The 12,500-nt window shown below is 37.2% G+C and overlaps 2 protein-coding genes across 5 annotated transcripts in view; one reads left to right on the plus strand and one right to left on the minus strand.

Annotated features, from left to right (window-relative positions):
- The window catches only part of LOC137998080 (ephrin type-A receptor 4-like), a 127,894-nt gene extending 127,049 nt beyond the window's left edge, over positions 1 to 845 (plus strand). For all 3 annotated transcript variants that reach the window (XM_068844494.1, XM_068844493.1, XM_068844495.1), the window contains one exon: positions 1 to 845. This exon is cut by the window's left edge and continues 791 nt beyond it. The gene's annotated coding sequence lies outside the window, so the exon portion shown is untranslated.
- A 130-nt stretch (positions 846 to 975) lies between these two features.
- LOC137998081 (migration and invasion-inhibitory protein-like) overlaps positions 976 to 12,500 on the minus strand; it is a 13,524-nt gene continuing 1,999 nt past the window's right edge. Inside the window, exons 2-6 of one of the 2 annotated variants that reach the window (XM_068844496.1) lie at positions 6,889 to 7,112; positions 6,682 to 6,755; positions 3,940 to 4,063; positions 2,917 to 3,112; positions 976 to 1,600 (exon numbers count right to left, since the gene is read on the minus strand). In XM_068844496.1, coding sequence (XP_068700597.1) covers positions 1,439 to 1,600; positions 2,917 to 3,112; positions 3,940 to 4,063; positions 6,682 to 6,755; positions 6,889 to 7,112 — 780 coding nt within the window. In that variant the 3' untranslated portion in view covers positions 976 to 1,438. The other variant, XM_068844497.1, reaches the window with a different exon arrangement.

Consider the following 12,500-nt stretch of genomic DNA (forward strand, 5'->3'; position numbering starts at 1 on the left):
TGAAGTGAGTCCGACGTCATGCGGTCAGTAATCTACTATTAGACTAGTAGAGTAGAAAAATCTAGTAACAAGCATTTGAAAAAGAACTCTGTATGGTCATGATAATAAAACGACGCTATCATTCAAATGCCTATAACTAAAGAAGAGTGCAGCCATATACGCTGACAAAGCTCGAGATCACGTTAGTTGGATCTTCACCACGATTGCCAGCCATCTTAACTGAAAAAGATGATAAATGACCCAGTTCTGTGCAATTTGTAAGACGTTTTCAAAGATCTTGCTATAGGGTCATCCAGAGCGGGATGGCAAGATACACTAAGCCGTGTGATGTCGTCTAGTAAACTGGTTTTTTATTCTTACATATCGTACGCTCGGCATACATGTATGAAACACATTTTCCAACTTACGATGGCCTTTAATTGTTACTGTTAGGCCCGATTTACACGGTACGAGTTTGTCGCATGCGACAACGGCTTACGACATAATTTACGATTGTTGTGTACGTCAGAAAAAATGTCGTAGCATTTTAAAACATGTTTTAAAACGCTGCGACAATCGTAAGTCATGTCGTAAGCCTGTCGTGAGCTTGTCCCATGCGACAAAATCGTATCATGTAAATCGGCCCTTACACTTAAACAATGATTTATATCTTATGATTAGGTGTATGTTTTAATTGTGTCTTATTTAGTTGCCCGGTTTTTTAATTTGATTGTATTCAGGTGAAAAGTTTTCCATAAGTACAATAACAGTATCTTTCTAAGTTCGATATGTGAAATGAAATAACGTAACCTACGATATTCTGTAGAATAGCTGACTGAAGAAAATAAAGGTATTGTTATGAGCGATGTATGCGTTAGCATATTTGCTTACGACTTCTCCATGTAACTGACGACACCGTGACCGAGTCACGACCATTTACAAGGACACGAGTCGTGAACGTCATATATGTAAAGGGTTCCTTAAGTCTGATTTAAACGACACCACTTGTCATTTTGTGCAAAAGTCATGGCGTAAGCAAGTCACAAGCAACTGTCGAAAGCAAAAAGATTCTACGGTCTAAGCCGCCATTTACATTTAGAAAAAAAAAAGTTGTCATTCTTTCTTCCACATATACATCAATTGACACCTCACTTTATAGAAAATGTCCTTTATTTTGTATAAAAACGTCAGAATAATAATAATAATAAAAAAGGTCAAGAGGCATGACTAGACCAAGAAGCAATTGATTGAGTTCGTTTGGAATTTCACCAAATTGCACGTGAGAGAGTACTACGTGAATGCATAAGTAGATGGATTGATTTCCGGTCAGAATGAATTCACCTTCAAAAACAATTTGCTGCACATTTTACACATTGTAGAGCTTACGAGTTTGCCCAAAGAGTACTGGATAACGATCTCAGACAAGAAAATCCCTCTCAAGTCAGTGAATGATACGGCGCTATAAAATAGGGTAAGGTGTGGTAAAAGGTGGAAGTTGAGTAGTTCCACGCCTCTCTCTTTCCAACACTTGAAGTCCATATCTGAGGGAATGGCTTCTGTTTAATAAGTCTTCAGTAGTTTCAGCAACATCACTTGGGAAACGACCAGCTCTAGATGCATCCTGCCCGCAAAATACATTGAATAGGGAGCAAAAATCAGATTTTGTGATAAGAATAAGACATAAAGTCACGACATTTCGACCTCTCCAAGGTCATTTTCAAGTGTGGATAAAATATACGAGATACACGAACGCTAAAATATGATAAAATATGTAAGGTAATTGAGAAGTACTAATGAAGTTAGTGAGGTAGTTGGTAACGTTTTATTTTTATTAATTATTATTGGTGAGATATTTTTAGAATTACTGTAAAGTGCTATCAACCTCGTTCCCAGGTCTCTTTGTTCTCAACGACAATGGAGACCCTGGGAACGAGTTTGAAGCGCTGTTGGAAAGCGATAGAAATGGCGCTACATAAATAAAGTGCTATTATTATTATTATTATTATTATTATTATTATTATTATTATTATTATTATTATTATCATCATTATTATTATTAAGAAAACAGCGGGACATATAATAATGAAACAATAAAAAACAAAAGAAAGATCTAAAGAAATACTTTTGCGCGACTTGAATCGCACACTTTGTTAAGAGCTGGGTTCAATTCTTTGATAAACAGAATTTTGAAAGTAAGACAATCAAGTTTGTGATGGCATTTAAAGGTTCTCGTGATGTTATCCCGGTCCATGTTATGTTGTTCGTTGAGATGGTTTCCCACTGTCGATCCTTTGTGTTCTTCAATTCGTTTGTGTAGGTGTCGGCACGTGCAACTGACATCGCACAGGTCACATTGAAAGTGTAACACCACGCACTCTTGATTCAACAGAGGCGGGTTGTCTCCCCACAGTTACCTTTCGTCCTTGATCTTTCTGTTTTTGTACACGGTGCTAACCCTAACCCTTAAGGGAAGGAGGAGGAGAGTAAGTGAATTTCTTTTAGGCTTAATGCTGAAAAGAGTGTTAAACCTGTACCAGAAAGAACTGCTGCAACATCTCCACTAAACAGGGCTTATGACATCTATCATTTAATTAAGCTCCTTCTTTACCTCATCTTTCAAATTTAAGTTTACTTAAAGTACATTGTAGAAGAAAAAACGATGACAGTTAACACACAGGCACCCTGTAGAAAAAAAAACTCTGTGTACAACTAACAGAAGTCCACAGATGCTCCAACACTGAGCTGCAGGAGACTCAATGTAGATGAAATGTTAAATGTATGGTGACAATTTTTACTTTCATTGATCTTAAGCAAGATTGAAAGCCTATAATTTCGTTAGGTCCTGAACATTTAAGGGCTTAAAGTCCCACGTTTCTGACGATATCACTCTAGCATAACTTGTACAAAGTTCTTAAATCAGTGGCAATTTATACTCACCAGTGTTGCTCGAGACTGATGAAGTGAGGTTCTAAGATCCAAGGATGATGGCATCGGGGTGACTGTAGGCTTGGAGCTCTCCCAGCCAGCAAGACAATGCGACGATAAACCAACTGAATCAGTTGAATCAAAGCTGGATCGCCTGTGAGGCTTAAGTCGGTAGGGTGAAAGAAGAGCTGACCGAGGAACACTCACCCTAAGGGGAAAAAAATTGATTAATTATTAGAAAGTCTGTGCAACTCACCAGAAAGAAAGCAAGGCCCAAGGGGTTTACAATCGTTAATAAGCAATACTGAAGAAGAGTTCTTTCTAGCTACCTAAACTACCCAATTACTAATACAAGAAGCAATGTGCTTCAACAATATTATTATTATCAGTGCATTATAAGAAAGTTCCCTTAATTTCTCCTGGTCTGTTTATACACTAACAGTATAAATAGACTGTATATAACAACTTACCGTACATGTAGTGCAGTTACACAGAAGCTGCAATATAAGACTAGTTATTTCACCGGTTTTCACAAAAAAAAGGATGCAAGATCCAAAATGTAGTCAAACAAAATAGCAAAAAACTATTAGACAACTAGACAGCAGTAAGCAGTGTGCCCCATCCCTCTACACCCAACAGAAAAAAAGAAATTGATTTTTGCCACCATTGTCTAGATGCAATTTCAAAGGTACAACAATTAGCAACTATCCACCAAAGTGGAGGTGGCTAGTGGTGGATATTTACCGAGCCAGGAAGCGGCGAGTTATATATCCACCACTAGTCACTGACACTGTCTATTTGAGGTGAATACATGTAGTTGCTTTAGTCTATACTGAAACAGTGATAATATCGCACAAAATGATGATTCTAACTCATTTATCCCTGCAAATTCCGCACGCGTTGCTCGGAGGTGAATAGCAAAGGATATCGGAAGTTTGAGTAACTAATCTGCGCACACATTCAACGCTATCCACTGTTTTTGTATATATTAATCACTATTAACCCAGTTTATTGATTCCATAGATTAGAACATACCGCACATAGCTTCCTTCTGCTTCATACTCAGACTCCCGTTTTGTGCGACAAACTGAACAAGGTGTCTCTGGCCCATGGATGGGAATGGCAAAAAGACGTTCATTTAATGTGTATGCATTATCACCTAAAGGAATGACAACAGACATACAAATGTTCCTCTCAACAAATTCAATGAAAACAATAATAATGACATTATCAATAGTAATCATTAACAACTATTCACCGAAGTGAATAATATACAGCACAAAAAATTAATTTGGATGTTTTCTTCACTTGTCACGGATGCAAATCGGGACGCCATTTTTTCCCGAGTTGCTCGGAGGTAAATAGCACATGACATTCGGAGTTTGACGAGCCAATCAGCGCCCGCGTTCAACGCTATCCACTGTTTTAGTATACACTAATAGCCTTTAGTATATACTAAGACAGTGGATAGCGTGGAACGCACGCACTGATTGGTTACTCAAACTCTGGATATCCTTTGCTATTCACCTCCGAGCAATTCACGTGGAATTTGCGCAGGAAAATGTTGTAATCTTTGCAGGAATAAACAAGTTAAAATCCTCTTTTTGTGCTATATTATCTCACTGTTTTAGTATATACTAAAACAACTATTCACCTCAGTGTCGGTGGCTAGTGGTGGATATTTACTGAGCCGTGAAGTAAATATCCACCACCAGCCACCTCCACTTCAGTGAGTAGTTGCTAAATATACTGTAACTTTATGTTGGTCTTATTGCAGCTTGCATCCCAATATTATTAGCTGACTTGCCCGAGCCAACTGGTGCAATAAAGACCTTTAAAAGGTCAAAAAATAAACTCCGGTTTTTCTTTCATCTCACAAACTTTGCAAATGATCTTGCCTTAACTGGCTGGTCGCAAAATGATGGTGTTAGTTGCTGAGAGTACATGTACATATAACCATGAGAATATGAGTGCTTCCGGCATGTACATGCAACATCACTTGAGATTTCCCTACCCCATGGGCTGTAGGTGAACTTTGCTGAGCAGATAAAAAAGATTTAAATTACATTTACATGTAAGTTATAGTTAAGGACCGGACATAACAGGCTTTGAACCTGGAATCTCCAGATGCCAAGTCAAGTAAGTAACCACCCAACTACGCGCACTAATGAGGCTGAACCTATGCTGCATGTTCATTTCACCTAAGGGAGTTCACTGTCTCACAAAACGTACAAGGGTTACACATACAGTAAAAACAATCACTTTAGAGCCCTCTTTCTTGCAGGGCCCATTAGCCCACTGAGTTCCTTGTGTTACTTTTTTTCTGTTTTTTTTTTTGGGGGGGGGGGTGGGGTGGGGGTGGGCTGCATGAGTCTTGGGGGCTTCAAGTGACAGAAAGCACAAGCTCATGGTGTTACATGTAACGCAAACGTTTTAGACAGCTGGCTTTTTTATTATCAGTTTTCTTAATGCATTGTACATGTTTGAGTCTTTTAAGTCTGAGGATATTGGTAGTCCTTGACCAATACAATACATACTTAATTGACCAATCCCCATAAGGGCTTTTCAGGGCCAATGAAACATAATCAACGAAACAAGAGAACAGAACAACAAAAACAAAAACTGTTAAGAATCCCTACTGATCGGGAGTAAACCAGTCGGCTATTTTACAAGTGATTACACCTGTATAAGATTTTCACATTCAAGAACATTAACCCTTTGATACTACACTGTAATCAGGGCAAGAAACTTTCTTTTTAATTAACTTCTCCCTTCGGACAAGTACACTGTATGTTTTGCTTGTTTGATGAAATACCAGGATTTCTCCTTTTGCTAAAAAATCATATCTTCACCACACGCAGTGAACATATCATTTTTATCTTTCACATGTGATGATATAGGTGTTGTCATGGTAACCAACACAATTAGCCAATAAAACGCACGCTTTCTCTTCATTGTAAGATACTTTTGTGCTTTAATATAATTTTTCTCTACTACATTAACATTTTTATTGCAAAATTTGACATTATCATGATTTGTTTTTCATAACTTTCATATCTTGTTTTTATGTTACACAACATGCGTGTTTTAGCCGTTGGTGACCACTTTTTCATCATTTCGAAACTGAATAAAACAAGTTGTCATAAATCTAGACATTTCATCAATATCTATATAATAAACAGAACATTACATGGCCGCTTGGGGATACGAATTTTATCTTCTCTTGCTGAAAGTATCTCTCACTCGTTCGCTTCGCTCACTCGTGAGAGATACTTGCAGCACTCAAATATAAAATTTGTATCCCCGCGCGGCCATGTAATATCCCCTATTTCTGTAAGAGCTACTTACTTCTTAGTGCACTTACAGTCGTAGGTTATCAAATATGGAAAGAATGATTTATTAATATACAGTATATCCTAAGAAAGAAGGTAAGTTAAGATAGCTTCCTTTCTTAAGTTGGACCTCTACAGCTTGGTTGACCATTCTGACGATTAGGATCATGTTTTTCCTTGTCTGAATGGAAAAGTTACCCCTCCCAGACGGCCCACAGTTTCCTTCCCTGGTAATGCCACGTAAATTAATGTTCAATGATCTCAATCGGGTTGATTTTCTTCCATAGACTACTCCAACATGTATTAATAAGTGCCTGTGGTTGCCCTCTGAGACTAGCCTGAAATGCAGTTTTCACTTGTTACATGTATTTCCTTGATAAGGTCTTCTACACGTGTACCTGTACCACCAATAACTAAATTGTACTAAAAAACAAAATTAACTTACAAGTGACTACATTCTCCACTTTGCTATCATGGGAACTTCTGAAAGGGGTGACTTTTTGAGGAGAGTATGGAAGTCTACAAACATGAGATGCAAAAGAATGACAGTCAATTCACAATTTGCATTGAACCCAAAATATCTCACCCAGGATCTCAAAATAAAACCATTCACCGGTTTCATAGAATTTGAAACCATTTAAATTTCACTTACTCGAAAATATTTGCTCCAAAGCAGTCTTTTTTGTTCACTCTCCGGAACTCCTTGAGATCATCAAAATAGCCATCAGGTCTTTCTGACAAATAAGAAGTGTTGTCCAGCATACCTGCAATCCAATCATATCCAAGTAGAGACCTCCGTTTATCATCCCCGTCAATCTTACTCTGCTCCTGACGAGGTGAAACATCAAAGCTCACACGGAGAGCTTTCTTCTGAGTCTAAATACAGTAAGGAAGAGAAAACAATATTTCACGTAATTGCTGAATGGAAGGGTGAGATCCACAGCATTTCTACCATAGCATTTTACAATAAGTATTTCAAAAATTAATTGGCTGTTACATGTATATGTACCCAGGGTGCCAGAGGTTCTATTTTTCTTTTGCGAGGAGCAACCAGTCAAAACGGAGAGGCGAAAAATACGAACCTCTGGTCACCATGGTTTAGAATCTCACTTCCATGATTTGTGATTATGAACACAGTCGCTGATTGGTTTTCATAGTCAGTGCCACTTCTTTCCGAGTAAAAACAATCTAACACTCACTTTCACCGGTTGAACGGCGATAGTGCACCCCAGTGGCCACAAAACCGGTTTTGAACGCAAGGACTGCTATGAAAACAAAACTAGCAGTGAAAGGCTGTGAATTAGAGCAAGTATTAAGAGGTTTGCACAGTACAATACACAGCAAATTCTGAATTTTCGCAGATTTTAGAATTGAAACCTGTTCAGGAATTTCATCAAGAGTGAGGATGTGTTTGTGGTCCTGCCAACTGGATCAGGGCTTGAAATTGCGACTCACTGGTCGCCAATGCGACCAAAAACTGAGTGCTGGCGACTAGATTTTCAGAACTGGTCGCCAGCTGGCAAATCACGTTTTGTCAAAACAGGAGACAACTTTTGTATTTGAAGCTTTATATGATGAAATTGTTCGGAACTGGTACATAGAACACGACTCACCTTTCTTTCCCCTCTAAAATAATGTATAAATACTGTAACAAAATCGGTTTCTCACATTGTTAATCAACAGCACAAAAAGTACTTCGATACTTCCGTCACTGCGTTTACTAGGCGCCATGTTGTTTCAGCGGCTTCATGGGATAGTTGGCGCACTTAAACACCGTATGCTTCTTGCCGGTTAGTTACGTGAATTTTTGCGCCCGGAAGACGAAGATTCAGCAAGAAGGTTATTTGATGATTTAAATACATCGTCAGTTGCGAGTGCTGAAAACGTAGATTTAGCCAAATTTATACTGAAGGACCTCCTCCGAACTAGCTTGATATTGATAATATATTGATAATGAACCTGGACATCGCATAATGAGTTTGAAACTTGTATGGAACCTTCAAAAAGCAACCTGTACCCTTAACATAAAGTGGGTTAGAGAACTTGTCCCTTCTGTTAGAAAGCAAACACCTGCAAAATTGGACTGCACAAGGTGATTAATAAGTGGAGATAAACATCGGTAGAAAAGTACGTTAAGAAACCAAGTTCCTCTGATTCTAGAGGCTACTGAAACCGTATACGAGCCGCTCCTTTTATTTTATCCCGGTCGGAGAATGGTACGAGCACTGTGGTTGTGTGGGCACCTAGGCCAAGCAATTGGAGTATCGCGTTTACTTGCGATAAAAGCAAGTTGCTGGCCACGCAAGCTGTAGGAGAATAAAGAACTACGTTTTGAAGAGGTGAAAAGCAAGGGTAAAGGACCCATGTTTGTCTTGCTATGGAAAACACGGACTGTGCTTCGCTTCATTTCAAATAACCTTAACTATTACCAAACTATTAAAAGACAAAGCCGAAAACAACAGTGGCTTTGGAGCTCTTTCTCGTGCTGGTTTCTTTTTTTTTTTTTTTGCTATTCAATAATTTTGACTTTCCTTGCATGTAAAGTAACATTTAAAATCTTGTTCTTACGTAAGTCATATATTAAATAACTTGGCGACCAAAATTTATCATCTCGCGACCAAATTTTTCCCATTAGTCGCCAGCTGGCACCTGAGCAAAAAAGTTAATTTCAAGCCCTGTGGATGCAGCAAATTTTTGATATTTCAACTTGTGCCGAAAGTTTGTTCGTATTTGCATGATCATGGATTCATTATCCAAAAGATGCTATCGTAGTCGTTATTTGTCCCTTGAATGCCTTGATTGCCTTGATTGATTTGCATATCCTAGAGCTGAAAGAAAATCTGAAAACAGTGAACACTAGAAATATCATGTTTCAAGTAAGAAACTACCCAGGTGGAAATCTTATTAAGATCTTGTAAGATCTTACAAGAATCTTGTAAGATTCTTATTAAAATTAAGATCTTAATAAGATCTTGTTTAACTCTTCAGATCTTAAAAAATCTTAGTAAAAATCTTGTAAGATCTTGAGAGGATCTTACAAGATCTTATCCAAGAAAATCAATATTCAACATTCTAAGATCTTACAAAATACCTTGTAAGATCTTAAGAAAATCTTACAAGATCTTATCAGAAAAAACATCAGTATCCAACTTGCCAAGACCTTAAAAGATCTTAATAAAAATCTTGTAAGATCTTAAAATAAATCTTAAGAGATCTTGTCAAATTTAGTCAGTGCATAGCATTTTAAGATCTTAAAAGATCTTGATAAAATCTTGTAAGATCTTAAAGAAATCTTACAAGATCTTGTCATCAAAAGTCAGTTTGAAGCATTCTATTGATACAAAAAAATTACAAGATCTCAGAAAAATTATTAGGTATCAACACTCTAACATCTATTAAAAACAATGTCAAGACAATCTTACAAGATCTTGTCAAAAAAGTTAGCATTCAATGATATTTCAATCTTATAGGTAAATAGTAATACTACTGTAATAATAACAATCACTTTATTTGAGTCTTAAGGCTATTTATTTGAGCATGGCGGCTCTACTAATTGGGGAGACTACAAATCAACTGAAAGCAGAACAAATCAATTGAAATATTGTTTTTTTTTTTTTATTATGAGAGGGGAAAACCGGAGTATGCGAGGAAAAAAATCTCTTGGTTAAAATAGCTTTTTCATACAGACCTAGTGCATTTGAACTCCAATTTTCAAATTTGAGATTCAGTGTATTCTTAGGGGTTGGTACATTTCGCCGACCCCCAGTCCATGGACCACCCAAATGGACTACCCTAAAAATACTATTTCGAACGAGTACTGTTGATCCATGTGTAAGCAGCATCTCAAACCTTTCGATTATTGTTGTGATGGCGGATTACTTCATGTAAGCTAACCTTCTTAAAATGGGTGCTTAGACTTAAATACTGTTGAACAATGCTGTTTAAAATCGTTGTTGAGGCTTAAGTAAGCACTATTTGAGATGCTGCTTACACATAGATCAACAGTACTCGTTCGAATAGCATTTTTAGGGTAGTCCATTTGGGTAGTCCATTGACTGGGGGTCAGCGAAATGTACCAACCCGTATTCTTAGCTTATTAAATTCCTTCAGTGGGCTGCTAAGGGAAATTGATTAACATTGCTATAGTTACCGGTATTTAACTTACACACCAAGACAGTTTAATCAGTTTTGAAGTCTACTCATGATATCTAGCACTGTTATGAAACCTCTAGCTTCCCTTGTTTTGACAAAAAGACATCTATTTACAATTTGATGACAACTGACGATTAATAGTTCACCATCTTCTTCAACTTCAAGGTAATGTTCACCAATTAAATTTCTCTCCACAATATCCTTTAAAACTGGATCTTGAGGTAAAGGTAGATCTTGGCAGACAATTTCTGCCAGTTTTCTTGTGTTCTTCAGGTAATGCATATGCCACATTTTCACGTACAATGTAACAAACTACTTTTCCATATACAGTCATCCCATTTGAATTGAACTCCACGAGGTAGCTACATGAATTTCCCTTTCTTGGATACATTGTGCTATGAAGATGACATGATCTTTGGTCATCCTGTAGGAAACCAGGTGATCTGAGTTGGGCTGAACACTAAATGGAGAATCAAGAATGTTCTGAAACTTGGACAGCTTCTTGTAATGAAAGGGTTCATGCAGGATACCCCCAAAAAATCACTCTGTACACGGAGAAATGAAAAAGAAAGCTTTTATTCCGATATATTCAATAGATTGTGAGAAATACAAATCAACGGATCACCTTGTTTGATGCTGTCTGAGTCTAATAATCGGCCTTATTTCAAAAGGAACATGATGTATTACTCTTGAAAATTACACACTCCAAGTCAGCACTTAATCCTTTCAATGAACTCCAGTATCTTTCGAATTTTTCTCATTTAAAATGAATCCGTAGAAAGATTGTCATCCTCTGCCATCTTGGATAACACGTGAGAGACCGGACTGGAGACTAGTGAGTCCTTTTCGTTTTGGTCAGCAGTCAGCTGTACCAGTCCAGCTCTTCCAGGTTTGGGGCGGTTTTATTCAAAACGTTTGTACCTACGATCTGACACGCTTTAATTTGTGGTGACGATTCTTTTGTTAGTTTTACTCTTTAAATGCTGATCCAGGCAAGGAAATGCTTACAACAACTCAAGTAAAGAGGTAAGCATTAACTTTAAGCGAATAACATTTGATTTGATGGCTTATTGTCTTCAAAATGAGGAACGATTTACATGCATGAAGAATTCACATTTTCACACCTTCGAGTCAATTTGTGAAAGAAGGAGACTCAATTTGGCTTAAATGCTATAGCCCTGTAAAAGTTGGTAAAGCTTTAACAAGAATAATGAAGTTAGATCAAATGTTGATGCAAATGATTTGGAAAAAAAGTTCTCATACGGCAAGTTACATGAGTACGATTGACAACTGATTCTTTCTCGTAAAAATGCTAGTTTCTGTCACTTTAACTATTGTAATCAATGCAGAAAATGCCACAATTTAATTGTAATGATCAGTGATTGAAGCATATGTACTGTATTTTTTTTAGTTGCCATGAAAGAGTATAAAGAGACACATCTGAAAAAAATTATTTGATGGGACAGCAGGGAAAGGTCCTTTACAGCAGGCAAAAATGCTTAGCAGCCAATTCTGCCTCCTCAACCAGTTATGGTTTGATGTATTTGGGGATCTCTCCTTGCAGACTTGTTATAGTTCTGTGTTTTAAAGCTTTTTTTGTTTTTAAATTTAAAACAAGAACCCAATCCAAAGATTTTGGCATGAGTGAAATGTTTAGGTTCATGCAATAAAAAAATGTTACTGCTTTGAAGTCTGTAGTCCATTTTTTTTGTCTGTGAGCTATGGTAATAACTGTTAATAGCTTGACTAAAATGGATTTTTTGTAGTTTCCAGCACATTTCTTATTTGCTGGAATATTATTTTACAGGAGCAGGATATGATAACCTTGTTTCTTGTGTTCCATGTGTGCACTAGTACTTCTATTTCTCAGTGAGTTCAAGCTATTTTTCTTGATTTTTCTGACCTTGTTCAAATGCAAGCATTAGGCATGAGATGTGTAATTCCTATTACAATACTATTCCATAAATGTTTAGAGGCTAGTCAAAGCCTATTTACATCCTATAGTATTTCTATGTAAGTGCTATGTACATGCAATTTTTGCTATGGACCCTCAATTTCAGTTAGTAGGTAGATTCTATTTACAATATAATGTAAATGCTATGAAACAGTTAT

The sequence above is a fragment of the Montipora foliosa genome, chromosome 3 (genome assembly GCF_036669935.1).
Source record: "Montipora foliosa isolate CH-2021 chromosome 3, ASM3666993v2, whole genome shotgun sequence".
Lineage (NCBI taxonomy): Eukaryota > Metazoa > Cnidaria > Anthozoa > Scleractinia > Acroporidae > Montipora > Montipora foliosa.